The following is a 13574-nucleotide window of genomic DNA, read 5'->3' as shown; positions in this document are numbered from 1 at the left end:
GGGAACAGTCACTGTCAATGTGCTTGAAAATGTGTGGAACATAAGGAAACTACCAGCATGCCAACTTTTGGAATTTCAAGATATTGCTCAATCAGAAATCTGGAATATTCAATAGGAAAAAACGATCAGTTTAAAGTAATTAGTAACCATCTAAATAGGTTACATTCTGCCAATTTTTCCCCTGAAATATTGGTCTAAAATAGAAGGCTCTCAGAAGTTCCTGTGACTCTATGAGCAGTAGGTTAGGAAGAAAACATGAGAATGAAAAAAAAGTGACCTTCCTAAGGCTTTGGCACGGAATACCATTTGTTCTCAAGACACAGCGTTAGTGCAGGAGTTATGCATGCAGGAAAAATATGCATTTTTGAGACTGATATTTGGCAGGTCTCAATTTGCTTACAGACATAACTCGGAAGACAACAATTTGGAAGTCACGATTTTGATTAATTGCTTTTGTAGAATAACAAGAGATCTGGTGATTGCTTGCATTTAGTAAGTGAGATAGAATGCAGGTGAAACTCTTCCTTTAGAAAAGAAAACAATAGTCATAACATTTTACATCAACTAAAGAGAGTAAAGTATGCAGATACATAAAAACTTGCACATGTACATAAGAAAATCCCTTCTCAGGACTTCCTGAAGTGAGCCACTTCCCCTCCTCAAGAGCTCCCCACCCTCAAATGAGACCTGCTTATTCCAGTGAGGAAGCTCTTGGACTCTTCAGTTTTACACGAACACAATTTTCCTAAGAAGTCTGTGTAGAATCAAACCCAGCCACAAAAGGGAAAAGAACATTAAAATTGAAAGGAAAAGAACATTAAAATTGAGAGGGAATGGAGGAAGAAAGAACTTAAACCAAAAATCTATTTTAAAAGAATGAATATGCTTGACCAGATCTCCTTTTGTGACAAAATAAGGACTCGCAGGAACCAAACTGTATAAAGCACAAAGAGTTAGTAGTGAATGGTTATGTCAGCCTCAGGTGGGATTCAAACCTTGGCACCAGCTCACTCCCGGTGTGACCTTAAACAGCAGTCATCCAGTCGACCTCCAGTTTATCTGTAAATTCTAGGTTAGTGATGATTAAATTAGATGTCTAGAAAATGCTCAGGACATCAATGTATCCAATAGATTTTAATGTATTGATCAATGTGTACATTAAAGGCATCATATTCAAGCACTTTGAGGGCTCCAGTGGTTACATTTGTAAGTTTTTGTGAATTGGATCAATTTTGTGAATTAGATCACATTTTGAGAGATTCCTGCATCAACTAGCTATGAAAAGGATTCTTCCTATATAAATTGACATTTAACATTTGTATTTACCTCCTATTATGTAGGTTTGTAAATTAAGATTTTAAAAGTCTTACTAGAATACATATTTAATTGTAGTATTAAAAACATTTTTTGGCCAGGCACAGTGGCTCACGCCTGTAATCCCAATACTTTGGGAGGCTGAGTTGGGTGGATCACCTGAGTTCAGGAGTTCAAGACCAGCCTGGCCAATATGGTGAAACCCCATCTCTACTAAAAATACAAAAATTAGCTGGGTGTGGTGGTGCATGCCTGTCACCCCAGCTACTTGGGAGGCTGAGGCAGGAGAATCGCTTGAACCTGGGAGGTGGAGGTTGCAGTGAGCCAAGATTATGTCATCGCACTCCAGCCTGGGCAACAGAGCAAGACTCTGTCTCAGGAAACAAACAAACAAACAAACATTTTTCATTTTATATTTATTCTCAGCATGATAAAATACAATTATGTTATCCAACTAATTTGTTTTTATAATTGTTGGCTAGTAAGGCCCAGAGAGGTTAAATGGCTAGGACTAGGTAGTGGCAGACCCCCAAATCAACTTTATTAAGAGATAATTTTTTTCTGTTAAAATATCTTAAAAACAATCTCCACTACGTAAGATTTTCTCTAGGCTCTTTGTAAATGTTTACAGCATATATCTAAGAGCAGACTTTTTGCTCTATGAGAACTTCACCATTGGATTTATATAATTTTCCAAGAAAACTCCCTTTCAAAAATGTTCTACAGCAAGTAATCTAAAAGTGATTTTTTTCTTCTTCAAAGAAAATTCCCTTTAGAAAAGAAGGAAGTACACCAGGACAAAGGCAGCCAACTGAGATCAGTGACTCAATCTGTTCCATAAATTATAGCTCTGAAGTCAGTTTGAGTGAGTGCTCACATTTCCAAAAACATAGACTGTCGTGGCACCTAAGGGTGTAGAAATTGCTACAGAGGCAATTAGCTTTATAAAACAGAAAGAATCACTAAGTGCATGAACCCTAAGGTACATGCAGGCCCAGAAATACATATTTCAACAGGGAATTGCCAAAGGGCAATGGTGCATTGAGAAATCCTCCCCTACTCAGTGGTGAAAGTTAAGTCTGTGGTATGTACAGATGAGGGAAGCTTGTCTGTGTGTGACCTAGGTTGAGGGGAGAAGGTAGAGAGTGCGTGGAATGGCCAGTGTGCCATGTTCTCCTGAGCCTAATGGGCCCAAATTGTCTGTTTCTATCGGGGGTATTCCTTGGGCCTTTTTTCAAGACCACAGACCATAATTCCTGGGAAACTATCACTTAAGTGGGTGCTCTTGACAATGAGGAAAACTAGGTGAGAGGCCGAGAGCTCATCTGGACAAGTCTGTGGTTGGTACATAGAGAGCATAGTTATGTTGGGAAGAGGTGTTCCCTTGAGACATCTAATCACACATTTAAAAAAAATCACTCTCTTCCTTAAACTTTCCTTTTGGAAACTTGGCCACAACAAAATGTGGATGTTAAAACCCTCTATGAGAAGTCCTTGGCCAATTCTGTGGATGTATTTTCACAGAAGGCTTGTCAGTCTCACTCTGTCTCCCATTGTGCTGTTTCCTGTGTCTCCCAGCTCATCTCATCCTCCATCCACACCATGGCTGCCTGATCCTTCCCTACTGATGCAGTCTTCCTGGTGCTTGGAGTCTGCAGGCTCAGTCACTGCCTTAGGCGCAGAAATTGTCTAGTTCAGTTACCTTTTCTGCAGCTGAGAAAAAACACAGTAATTTCTGCTTCATTCTCCAATCCACAGAAGCTAAAATCTATGGAGCAGAGCTGTTTGCCTCATTGGCAAAAGCAACTGAGAACCCTCTAGGAAAAGTACGTTTGAGTCTCCTCCTACTCATAATATGATTTCAGGGTATGATTTTTTTTTCTGTTATGTTTTCCATGGTAGTTTCATTTAGAAATGCCTATTAGAGTGAAGTTCTGCCATGTCTCACTAACAAGCATGCAGGCCCCTTGGGAGTTGAAGCCTGCCTTTTACTCGTCATGTATCACATGGATCCTGCATAATGAATGGAGCCTCCTCAGAGTATACTTTGTGGCTGATGAGTTAGAGAATTCTGAGACTATAATAAACTATTCCCTCTTGAGTCTAATGTCCTTCCCTGTTTCACCATTTCCTATGGTAGTTCTTTTAAATATCTGAGAAAAGGTAGTAGGTTTATTACCTTTAAAACATAATCTGATAATGAACTTCTCCAGTTGGTTGGCCCTTCCCCTCCTCCAGCTGCCCCTTCCCCTCCTCCAACTGTCCTTTCTCCTCCTCCAGCTGTGCCCCTTCCCCTCCGCCAGCTGCCCCTTCCCCTCCTCCAGCTGCCCCTTCCCCTCCTCCAGCTGCCCCTTCCCCTCCTCCAGCTGCCCCTTTCCCTCCTCCAGCTGCCCCTTCCCCTCCTCCAGCTGCCCCTTCCCCTCCTCCAGCTGCCCCTTCCCCTCCTCCAGCTGCACCCCTTCCCCTCCTCCAGCTGCCCCTTCCCCTCCTCCAGCTGCCCCTTTCCCTCCTCCAGCTGCCCCCCTTCCCCTCCTCCAGCTGCCCCTTCCCCTCCTCCCACTGTCCCCCTTCCCCTCCTCCAGCTGCCCCTTCCCCTCCTCCCACTGTCCCCCTTCCCCTCCTCCAGCTGCCCCTTCTCCTCCTCCAGCTGCCCCTTCCCCTCCTCCTGCTGCCCCTTCTCCTCCTCCAGCTGCCCCTTCTCCTCATCCAGCTGCCCCTTCCCCTCCTCCCGCTACACCTTCCCCTCCTCCCGCTGCCCCCCTTCCCCTCCTCCAGCTGCCCCCCTTCCCCTCCTCCCGCTGCCCCCCTTCCCCTCCTCCAGCTGCCCCTTCCCCTCCTCCCGCTGCTCCCCTTCCCCTCCTCCCACTGCCCCTTCCCCTCCTCCAGCTGCCCCTTCCCCTCCTCCTGCTGCCCCTTCTCCTCCTCCAGCTGCCCGTTCTCCTCCTCCCACTGCCCCTTCCCCTCCTCCAGCTGCCCCTTCCCCTCATCCAGCTGCCCCTTCCCCTCCTCCCGCTGCCCCTTCTCCTCCTCCCGCTGCTTCTCCTCCAGCTGCCCCTTCCCCTCCTCCAGCTGCCCCTTCCCCTCCTCCCACTGCCCCTTCCCCTCCTCCAGCTGCCTCCCTTCCCCTCATCCAGCTGCCTCCCCTTCCCCTCCTCCCGCTGCCCCTTCCCCTCCTCCAGCTGCCCCTTCCCCTCCTCCAGCTGCCCCTTCCCCTCATCCAGCTGCCCCTTCTCCTCCAGCTGCCCCTTCCCCTCCTCCAGCTGCCCCTTCCCCTCATCCAGCTGCCCCTTCTCCTCCTCCCGCTGCCCCTTCTCCTCCTCCCGCTGCCCCTTCTCCTCCAGCTGCCCCTTCCCCTCCTCCAGCTGCCCCTTCCCCTCCTCCCACTGCCCCTTCCCCTCCTCCAGCTGCCCCCCTTCCCCTCCTCCAGCTGCCCCTTTCCCTCCTCCAGCTGCCCCCCTTCTCCTCCTCCAGCTGCCCCTTCCCCTCCTCCCACTGTCCCCCTTCCCCTCCTCCAGCTGCCCCTTCTCCTCCAGCTGCCCCTTCCCCTCCTCCTGCTGCCCCTTCTCCTCCTCCAGCTGCCCCTTCTCCTCCTCCAGCTGCCCCTTCTCCTCATCCAGCTGCCCCTTCCCCTCCTCCCGCTGCCCCCCTTCCCCTCCTCCAGCTGCCCCTTCCCCTCCTCCCACTGCCCCTTCCCCTCCTCCAGCTGCCCCTTCCCCTCCTCCAGCTGCCCTTTCCCCTCCTCCTGCTGCCCCTTCTCCTCCTCCCGCTGCCCCTTCCCCTCCTCCAGCTGCCCCTTCCCCTCATCCAGCTGCCCCTTCCCCTCCTCCCGCTGCCCCTTCTCCTCCTCCCGCTGCCCCTTCTCCTCCAGCTGCCCCTTCCCCTCCTCCAGCTGCCCCTTCCCCTCCTCCCACTGCCCCTTCCCCTCCTCCAGCTGCCTCCCTTCCCCTCATCCAGCTGCCTCCCCTTCCCCTCCTCCCGCTGCCCCTTCCCCTCCTCCCGCTACCCCTTCCCCTCATCCAGCTGCCCCTTCCCCTCCTCCCACTGCCCCTTCCCCTCCTCCCGCTGCCCCTTCCCCTCCTCCCGCTGCCCCTTCCCCTCCTCCCGCTGCCCCTTCCCCTCATCCAGCTGCCCCTTCTCCTCCAGCTGCCCCTTCCCCTCCTCCCACTGCCCCTTCCCCTCCTCCAGCTGCCTCCCCTTCCCCTCCTCCCGCTGCCCCTTCCCCTCCTCCAGCTGCCCCTTCCCCTCCTCCAGCTGCCCCTTCCCCTCCTCCAGCTGCCCCTTTCCCTCCTCCCGCTGCCCCTTCTCCTCCTCCCGCTGCCCCTTCTCCTCCTCCAGCTGCCCCTTCTCCTCCTCCAGCTGCACCTTCCCCTCCTCCAGCTGCCCCCCTTCCCCTCCTCCCGCTGCCCCTTCTCCTCCAGCTGTCCCTTCACCTCCTCCCGCTGCCCGTTCTCCTCCAGCTGTCCCTTCCCCTCCTCCAGCTGCCTCCCCTTCCCCTCCTCCAGCTGCCCCTTCCCCTCCTCCCGCTGCCCCTTTCCCTCCTCCAGCTGCCTCCCCTTCCCCTCCTCCAGCTGCCCCTTCCCCTAATCCAGCTGCCTCCTCTTCCCCTCCTCCTGCGGCCCCTTCCCCTCCTCCCGCTGCCCCTTCCCCTCCTCCCGCTGCCCCTTCCCCTCCTCCAGCTGCCCCTTCCCCTCCTCCCGCTACCCTTCCTTCCTCCAGCTGCCCCTTCTGAGAAACTCACTGGGGATGATTCGAGTGGTTTCTATCATAAACATTTAACATTTCAGGATGCTACTTTGGAAATGACAGTCTTGTTTTGCAAAGCACTGAGGTCTCTATTGAGATCCAATGAAACTTGTCATTGTGGCTGCCATTTTACATTCTAGACTAACTGGAAGGCTAGGTTAGACTAACCTCCCTACCCCCCACCTCTAATAAATCTGAAAAGATTTAAAAACAGTTTACAATCAGTTATGTTATTAACAGTAGATGTGGTAACCCCTTGAGAAGGAAATTTAGTTCAAAAACATTTGCAGTTAGGTGGAGTAGATTTCTTTCCCATGGCAAAAGAAATTGTTACTGGAGCAGCTGAATCATTTCTACTAATCTAAAAGAAACATGTAATGGGCTGAGTTTTCCTGAGAGTGCTTCAATATTTGTGCTTTTCTGGTTACTTATTTCTATCAGATTTTTACTTTCAGGTTAAAATCTAAGTATAAGGAGCATGAAGGCTCAGTCAGCATGTTTCTTAGCCCCAAATCAAGGCATGTGTTCTCTGAACAAGAATTTTTGTCTCTTCTAGATGCAAGAGGAAATTTGGAGATGTTGCTTGAAAGTTTAAGTATTGGCGTTACCGAACCATTAGAATATTACATATGGACAACGCCCATTAGAATATTACATATGGACAACATGGTGGAACATTTTGAATAAGGTTTGTCCCACAAAATCTAGTATAAATGTTTACTTTTGTCCTTTTTAATGATATTGCATTTGAATTATACTGAGTACATTATGACACATGAAACTCTCAGACTGTAGGATGGGAACAGCCAGACTTTATGCAGTGCAGGCGCTGGCAAACTTTTTCTGTAAAGCATCAGAGAGAACTATTCTGGTTTTGCAGGTCATGTGGTTTATGTCAGAACACTTGACCGTTGTAGCACAAAAACAGCTATAGACAAGAAGTAAATGAATAAGTATAGCTCTCTTCCAAGAAAACTTTATTTAACGCCACTGATTTGAATTTTAAATAATTTATATATTATTTTATACAACATATAATTTTATTTAATTTATATATTATGAAAATATTTATCTGGTTTTTTTCAATTACTTAAAAATGGGAAGCCATTCTGTAGCTTGTAGGCTCTATGAAAGCAGACTGTGTGCGGTGGCTCATGCATGTAATCCCAGCACTTTGGGAGGCCGAGGCGGGCGGATCACAAGGTCAGGAGATCGAGACCATCCTGGCTAACACGGTGAAACCCCGTCTCTACTAAAAATACAAAAAATTAGCCGGGCGTGGTGGCAGGCACCTGTAGTCCCAGCTACTCGGGAGGCTGAGGCAGGAGAATGGCGTGAACCCGGGAGGCGGAGCTTGCAGTGAGCCGAGATCACGCCACTGCACTCCAGCCTGGGCGACAGAGAGAGACTCCCTCTCAAAAAAAAAAAAAAAGAAAGCAGACTGGCAGACTGTGGTCTGGATTTGTCCTGTGGGCGACGCTTTGCTAACTCCCATTATAGTGAATTAGCGAGTTAAGGATCTGAACTTAGGAGAAGACAGAGGTAAGATGTCATACACATTTCTTGGACTGATTGACTTTCTTCAGCTAGTAAAACTTCTGAATATCATACTTGGTTGTGGTTTGAGTGCTTGTTCCTGGTGGGAGTAAATGAGTGTTTTGGGGAACAAATGTAAGGGCATTTATAAACAAAAATTTATTCCTAATGATAGCACCTCACATTCGTGAAGAGCTAAGTTCCACTGGCCATAATATGCATGTTTAAGAGTCTCATAAAAATTTGGCCTGCTGTGAAAATGCTTAAAATCTACTCAGCAACTTTCAAGTATATATTTTTATTAACTATAGTCACCGTATTATACAATGGATCTCTTGAACTTATTCCTCCTAACTGAAATTTTGTTATCTTTTGACTGACATCTCCCCAATCCCCTCCCCTTTCTGCTAGCTCCTAGTAATCACCATTCTCCTCTTTGTGTCTGAATCCAACATTTTTAGATTCCACACGTAAGTGAGATGCTGTGGTATTTGTCTTCCTGTGCCTGGCTTATTTCACTTGAACTAATATCCTCCAAGTTCATATGTGTTTTTGCAAATGACTAAATTTCCTTCTCTTTTGAGGCTGAATAGTATTCCATTTTGTAAATATACCATATTTTCATTATCCATTCATCTGTTGATGGACTCATTGGTTGATTCCATGCCTAGTGCTACAGTGAACATGGGAGTGCAGCTATCTCTTTGACTTACAGATTTAATTTCCTTTCGGTATATATCCAGTAATAAAATTGCTGAATCATATAAGTAGTTCTATTTTTTTCTTTTTTATTATACTTTAAATTCTAGGATACATGTGCAAAACGTGCAGGTTTGTTACATAGGTATACACGTGCCATGGTGGTTTGCTGCACGCATCAACCCATCATTTACATTAAGTATTTCTCCTAATGCTATCCCACCCCTAGCCTCCCCACCCCACAACAGGCCCTAGTGTGTGATGTTCCCCTCCCTGAGTCCAAGTCGTCTTATTGTTTGACTCCCACTTATAAGTGAGAATATGCGGTGTTTGGTTTTCTGTTCCTGTGTTAGTTTGCTGAGAATGATGGTTTCCAGCTTCATCCATGTCCCTGCAAAGGATATGAACTCATCCTTTTTTATGGCTGCTTAGTATTCCATGATGTATATGTGCCACATTTTCTTTATCCAGTCTATCATTGATGGGCAGTTGGGTTGGTTCCAAGTCTTTGCTATTGTGAATAGTGCTGCAATAAACATACGTGTGCATGTGTCTTTATAGTAGAGTGATTTATAATCCTTTGGGTATATACCCAGTAATGAGATTGCTGGGTCAAATGGTATTTCTGGTTCTAGATCCTTGAGGAATGCCACACTGTCTTCCACAATGGTTGAACTCATTTACACTCGCACCAACAGTGTAAAAGCATTCTTATTTCTCCACATTCTCTCCATCATCTGTTGTTTCCTGACTTTTTAATGATCACCATTCTAACTGGCATGAGATGGTATCTTATTGTGGTTTTGATTTGCATTTCTCTAATGACCAGCGATGATGAGATTTTTTCATATGTTTTTTGGCCGCATAGATGTCTTCTTTTGAGAAGTGTCTGTTCATATCCTTTGCCCACTTTTTGATGGGGTTGTTTGTTTTTTTCTTGTAAATTTGCTTATGTTCCTCATAGATTCTGGATATTAGCCCTTTGCAATTAGAAAACTGCAACAATTTTTGCCCATTCTTTAGGTTGCCTGTTCACTCTGATGATAGTTTGTTTTGCGTGCAGAAGCTCTTTAGTTTAATTAGATCCCATTTGTCAATTTTGGCTTTTGTTGCCATTGCTTTTGGTGTTTTAGTCATGAAGTCTTTGCCCATGCCTGTGTCCTGAATGGTATTGCCTAGGTTTTCTTCTAGGGTTTTTATGGTTTTAGGTCTTACATTTAAGTCTTTAATCCATCTTGAGTTAATTTTTGTATAAGGTGTAAGGAAGGGATCCAGTTTCAGTTTTCTGCATATGGCTAGCCAGTTTTCCCAGCACCATTTATTAAATATGGAATCCTTTCCCCATTGCTTGTTTTTGTCAGGTTTGTCAAAGATCAGATCATTGTAGATGTGTGGTGTTATTTCTGAGGCCTCTGTTCTGTTCCATTGGCCTATATATCTGTTTTGGTGCCAGTACCGTGCTGTTTTGGTTACTGTAGCCTTGTAGTATAGTTTGAAGTCAGGTAGCATGATGTCTCCTGTTTTGTTCTTTTTGCTTAAGATTGTCTTGGCTATATAGGCTCTTTTTTGGTTTCATATGAAATTTAAAGTAGTTTTTTCTAAGTCTGTGAAGAAAGTCAATGGTAGCTTGATGGGGATAGCATTGAATCTATAAATTACTTTGGGCCATGTGGCCATTTTCTTGATATTGATTCTTCCTATCCATGAGCATGGAATGTTTTCCCATTTGTTTGTGTCCTCTCTTATTTCCTTAAGCAGTGGTTTGTAGTTCTCTTTGAAGAGGTCCTTCACATCCCTTGTAAGTTGTATACCTAGGTATTTTACTCTCTTTGTAGCAATTGTGAATGGAAGTTCACTCATGATTTGGTTTTCTGTTTGTCTATTATTGGTGTATAGGAATGCTTTTGATTTTTGCACATTGATTTTGTATCCTGAGACTTTGCTGAAGTTGCTTATCAGCTTAAGGAGATTTTGGGCTGAGACAATGGGGTTTTCTAAATATACAATCATGTTACCTGCAAAGAGAGACAATTTGACTTCCTCTCTTCCTATTTGAATACCCTTTATTTCTTTCTCTTGCCTGATTGCCATGGCCAGAACTTCCAATACTATGTTGAGTAGGAGTGGTGAGAGAGGGCATCCTTTTCTTGTGACAGTTTTCAAAGGGAATGCTTCCAGCTTTTTCCCATTCAGTATGGTATTGGCTGTGGGTTTGGTAGTTCTATTTCTTAATGGAAATAAATAAGTATGTGAAGTTAAAAAAGGAAAAAGACCCGTGCTATTAGCTTCTTTGTATTACTTTGGCACGTGCACTTGTTATTTTATTTTTATTTTTTAAAGAAAAAGTATTTTATTCATTAAAAAAATTATTTTTAATTGTTCTGGGTAGTTCTATTTCTTAATGGAAATAAATAAGTATGTGAAGTTAAAAAAAGAAAAAGACCTGTACTGTTAACTTCTTTGTATTACTTTGGCACATGCACTTGTTATTTTGATTTTATTTTTAAAGAAAAAGTATTTTACTTAAAAAATTTTTATTTTTAATTGTTCTGGGTACATAGTAGGTATATATGTATTTATGGGGTATATGAGATATTTTGAAACAGGCATGTGATGCGTAATAATCACATCACGGAGAATGAGGTATCCATCACCTCAAACATTTATCCTTTTGTACTTGCTGTTTTAAAAGTAGATGTTAACTTTTCCTTTTCAGTAGGATTATTATTTTATCATTATATTATTATAGTTTTTAGAGTTTAATTTCAGAAGCATATTTTCATAATGATATTCAAATATGCAATCATAAGGCTGCAATTTAAATATCCATCATTTAGATTCTAATACAATATTTTTCTCCTTTTCACCAATGGTATGCTCCTTAATTTTAAAGGCTGGAATAAAATGGACCCTGAATGACATGCGCTAGAGTGTTTACAGCAGCACTATTTGTAAGAGTCAAAACTAGAAATGACACAAATGCCCACAAACAATAAATTTGAGCAATTAAAATGTGATATATGCATATAATACAATGCAACATAGCAATAAAGATGAATGACCTATAACCACACATGAAAATGTGAGTGCATCTTACAAACAAGTCAGATAAGACAGTACACACACTATAATCCAATTGTTTTTGAAGGACAAAATCAGATAATGCTGGCAGAGGTCAAAATAATGGGTGCCTTTGAATTATTTACTAGAAAGTGGCAAGAGGGATGCTGGTGACATTGTTTCTTAAACTGGGTGCTAGTTACCAGGGGGTGTTAATTTTCAACAATTCTTCCCATTGTACATTATGAAATGTGTACTTTTCTTGGTGTATATTTTAGCTCAATTAAAAAAAAAGGGAGAAAAAAGTCCAACTTGCTGAAGCTTTAACTTTTAGAAGTTCCCTAAGATGAGGAGATAGAGTGGATAAAGGGAAGTTTTTGTTCTTCAAATGGTTATCTTTTAAAATATTTTGGCTGTGACTATTTCTATAAAAGCAAAGTCATGACTCAAAAAGAAAATACTGCTAGTAAGAAGCCATCAGGGGCCAAGTCTTGTCTTAGAGAATGACTCTTCAGGAATCCCCACTATGTTTGTATCTTCACTTCACCACTTGCTTAGGGGACAACCACCTCTCACTCTCCACTCAGTAATTTAAAGAAGCTGATAGCATTGGTCTCCATAGATGTTTTTTTTTCTTTCTGTATCAAATGCTTTATTTGTTCTTTTTATTATTCTTGTGTTCTTAGTCTCGGAGGCATAGCTTGATTTCTCTTCCCCTTTTCTTCCTTTCTCAATCTAAGATGTCAAAAACTAAAGTACCCACCTCTGATTTCCTTCTCTAAATCTGACTACCTTTTCTGGTCTAGATGTTGAGGAAGGAAAAAGGTAGGCAGATCTCCCTAGAACTGGAAGAGCTGGAGTGTGGATTAGGAGAACTGTCTTCTGATGTACATTGTCCCTCAATGGGATCATCACAGCCATCCAATGCAATAGTGATTTTCAGACAGGGAAACTCTTTGTTTTTTAAAAAGATATTGGAATATATACACATATTGGTATATGTATATCTGTGATGTCTGATTCATCAGTGGCACAACTTTCTCAGGAGAACCTGGGGTAGCTGGCAATCAGATTCTGCTTGGGGTTACTTAAATCTGTAACTTCTTAGATGTTATAGTTGCTCTGCATGTGCCAAGGATCTCAGCCAAATCAAGAAAACCATTATATACATATACACACACATATCTGTATATACATATATATACACACACATATCTGTATATACATATATATACACACACATATCTGTATGTACATATATATACACACATATCTGTATGTACATATATATACACACACATATGTATATACATATATACACACACATATGTATATACATATACACACACATATGTATATACATATACACACACATATGTATATACATATATACACACACATATGTATATACATATATACACACACATATGTATATACATATATACACACACATGTATGTGTATACATATATAGACACACATATATGTATATACATATATACACACATATATACATATATACACACATATGTATATACATATATACACACATATATGTATATACATATATACACACATATGTATATACATATATACACAGATATATGTATATACATATATACACACATATGTATATACATATATACACACACATATATGTACATACATATACACACATATGTATATATACACACATATGTATATATATACACACACATATATGTGTATACATATACACACATATATGTGTATACATATACACACACATATATGTGTATACATATATACACACATATATGTGTATACATATACACACATATATGTGTATACATATATACACACATATATGTGTATACATATATACACACATATATGTGTATACATATATACACACACATATGTATACACATATATATACACACATATATGTATACACATATATATACACACATATATGTATACACATATATATACACACATATATCATACTTATGCCCAATTTCCTCATGTATACATATTTTGAGTATTTTAAATATATTACTAAGTAGCAACTGATAAAAGTTGTAAAAGAGTTTTTTTCCTGTTCTGTAGTTTTTCAATGTGTCAGGAGACTATGATTCTTACGTAGTCTGAAGCATTTCTGTTGGTCTCCATATTCTGCCAAAGGAGATATGTTAATGGATGGGAGGTCAGAATTCAGAGGTGATTAAAGACTTCCTGCCT

At 42.7% G+C, this 13574-nt stretch overlaps 1 protein-coding gene across 1 annotated transcript in view; it reads left to right on the top strand.

Moving 5' to 3' along the window:
• Nucleotides 1-4462: 4462 nt before the first annotated feature.
• The window catches only part of LOC129039096 (uncharacterized), a gene marked incomplete at its 5' end in the record, with an annotated part of 54970 nt that continues 45858 nt past the window's right edge, over nt 4463-13574 (top strand). The window contains 4 exon segments of the mRNA XM_063666932.1: nt 4463-4716; nt 4956-5242; nt 5338-5693; nt 5696-5983. Coding sequence (XP_063523002.1) covers nt 4463-4716; nt 4956-5242; nt 5338-5693; nt 5696-5983 — 1185 coding nt within the window.

This window comes from Pongo pygmaeus, chromosome 5, assembly GCF_028885625.2.
Source record: "Pongo pygmaeus isolate AG05252 chromosome 5, NHGRI_mPonPyg2-v2.0_pri, whole genome shotgun sequence".
Lineage (NCBI taxonomy): Eukaryota > Metazoa > Chordata > Mammalia > Primates > Hominidae > Pongo > Pongo pygmaeus.
The sequence above is the reverse complement of the archived record's forward strand: the minus strand, read 5'-3'. Positions and strand labels throughout refer to the sequence as shown.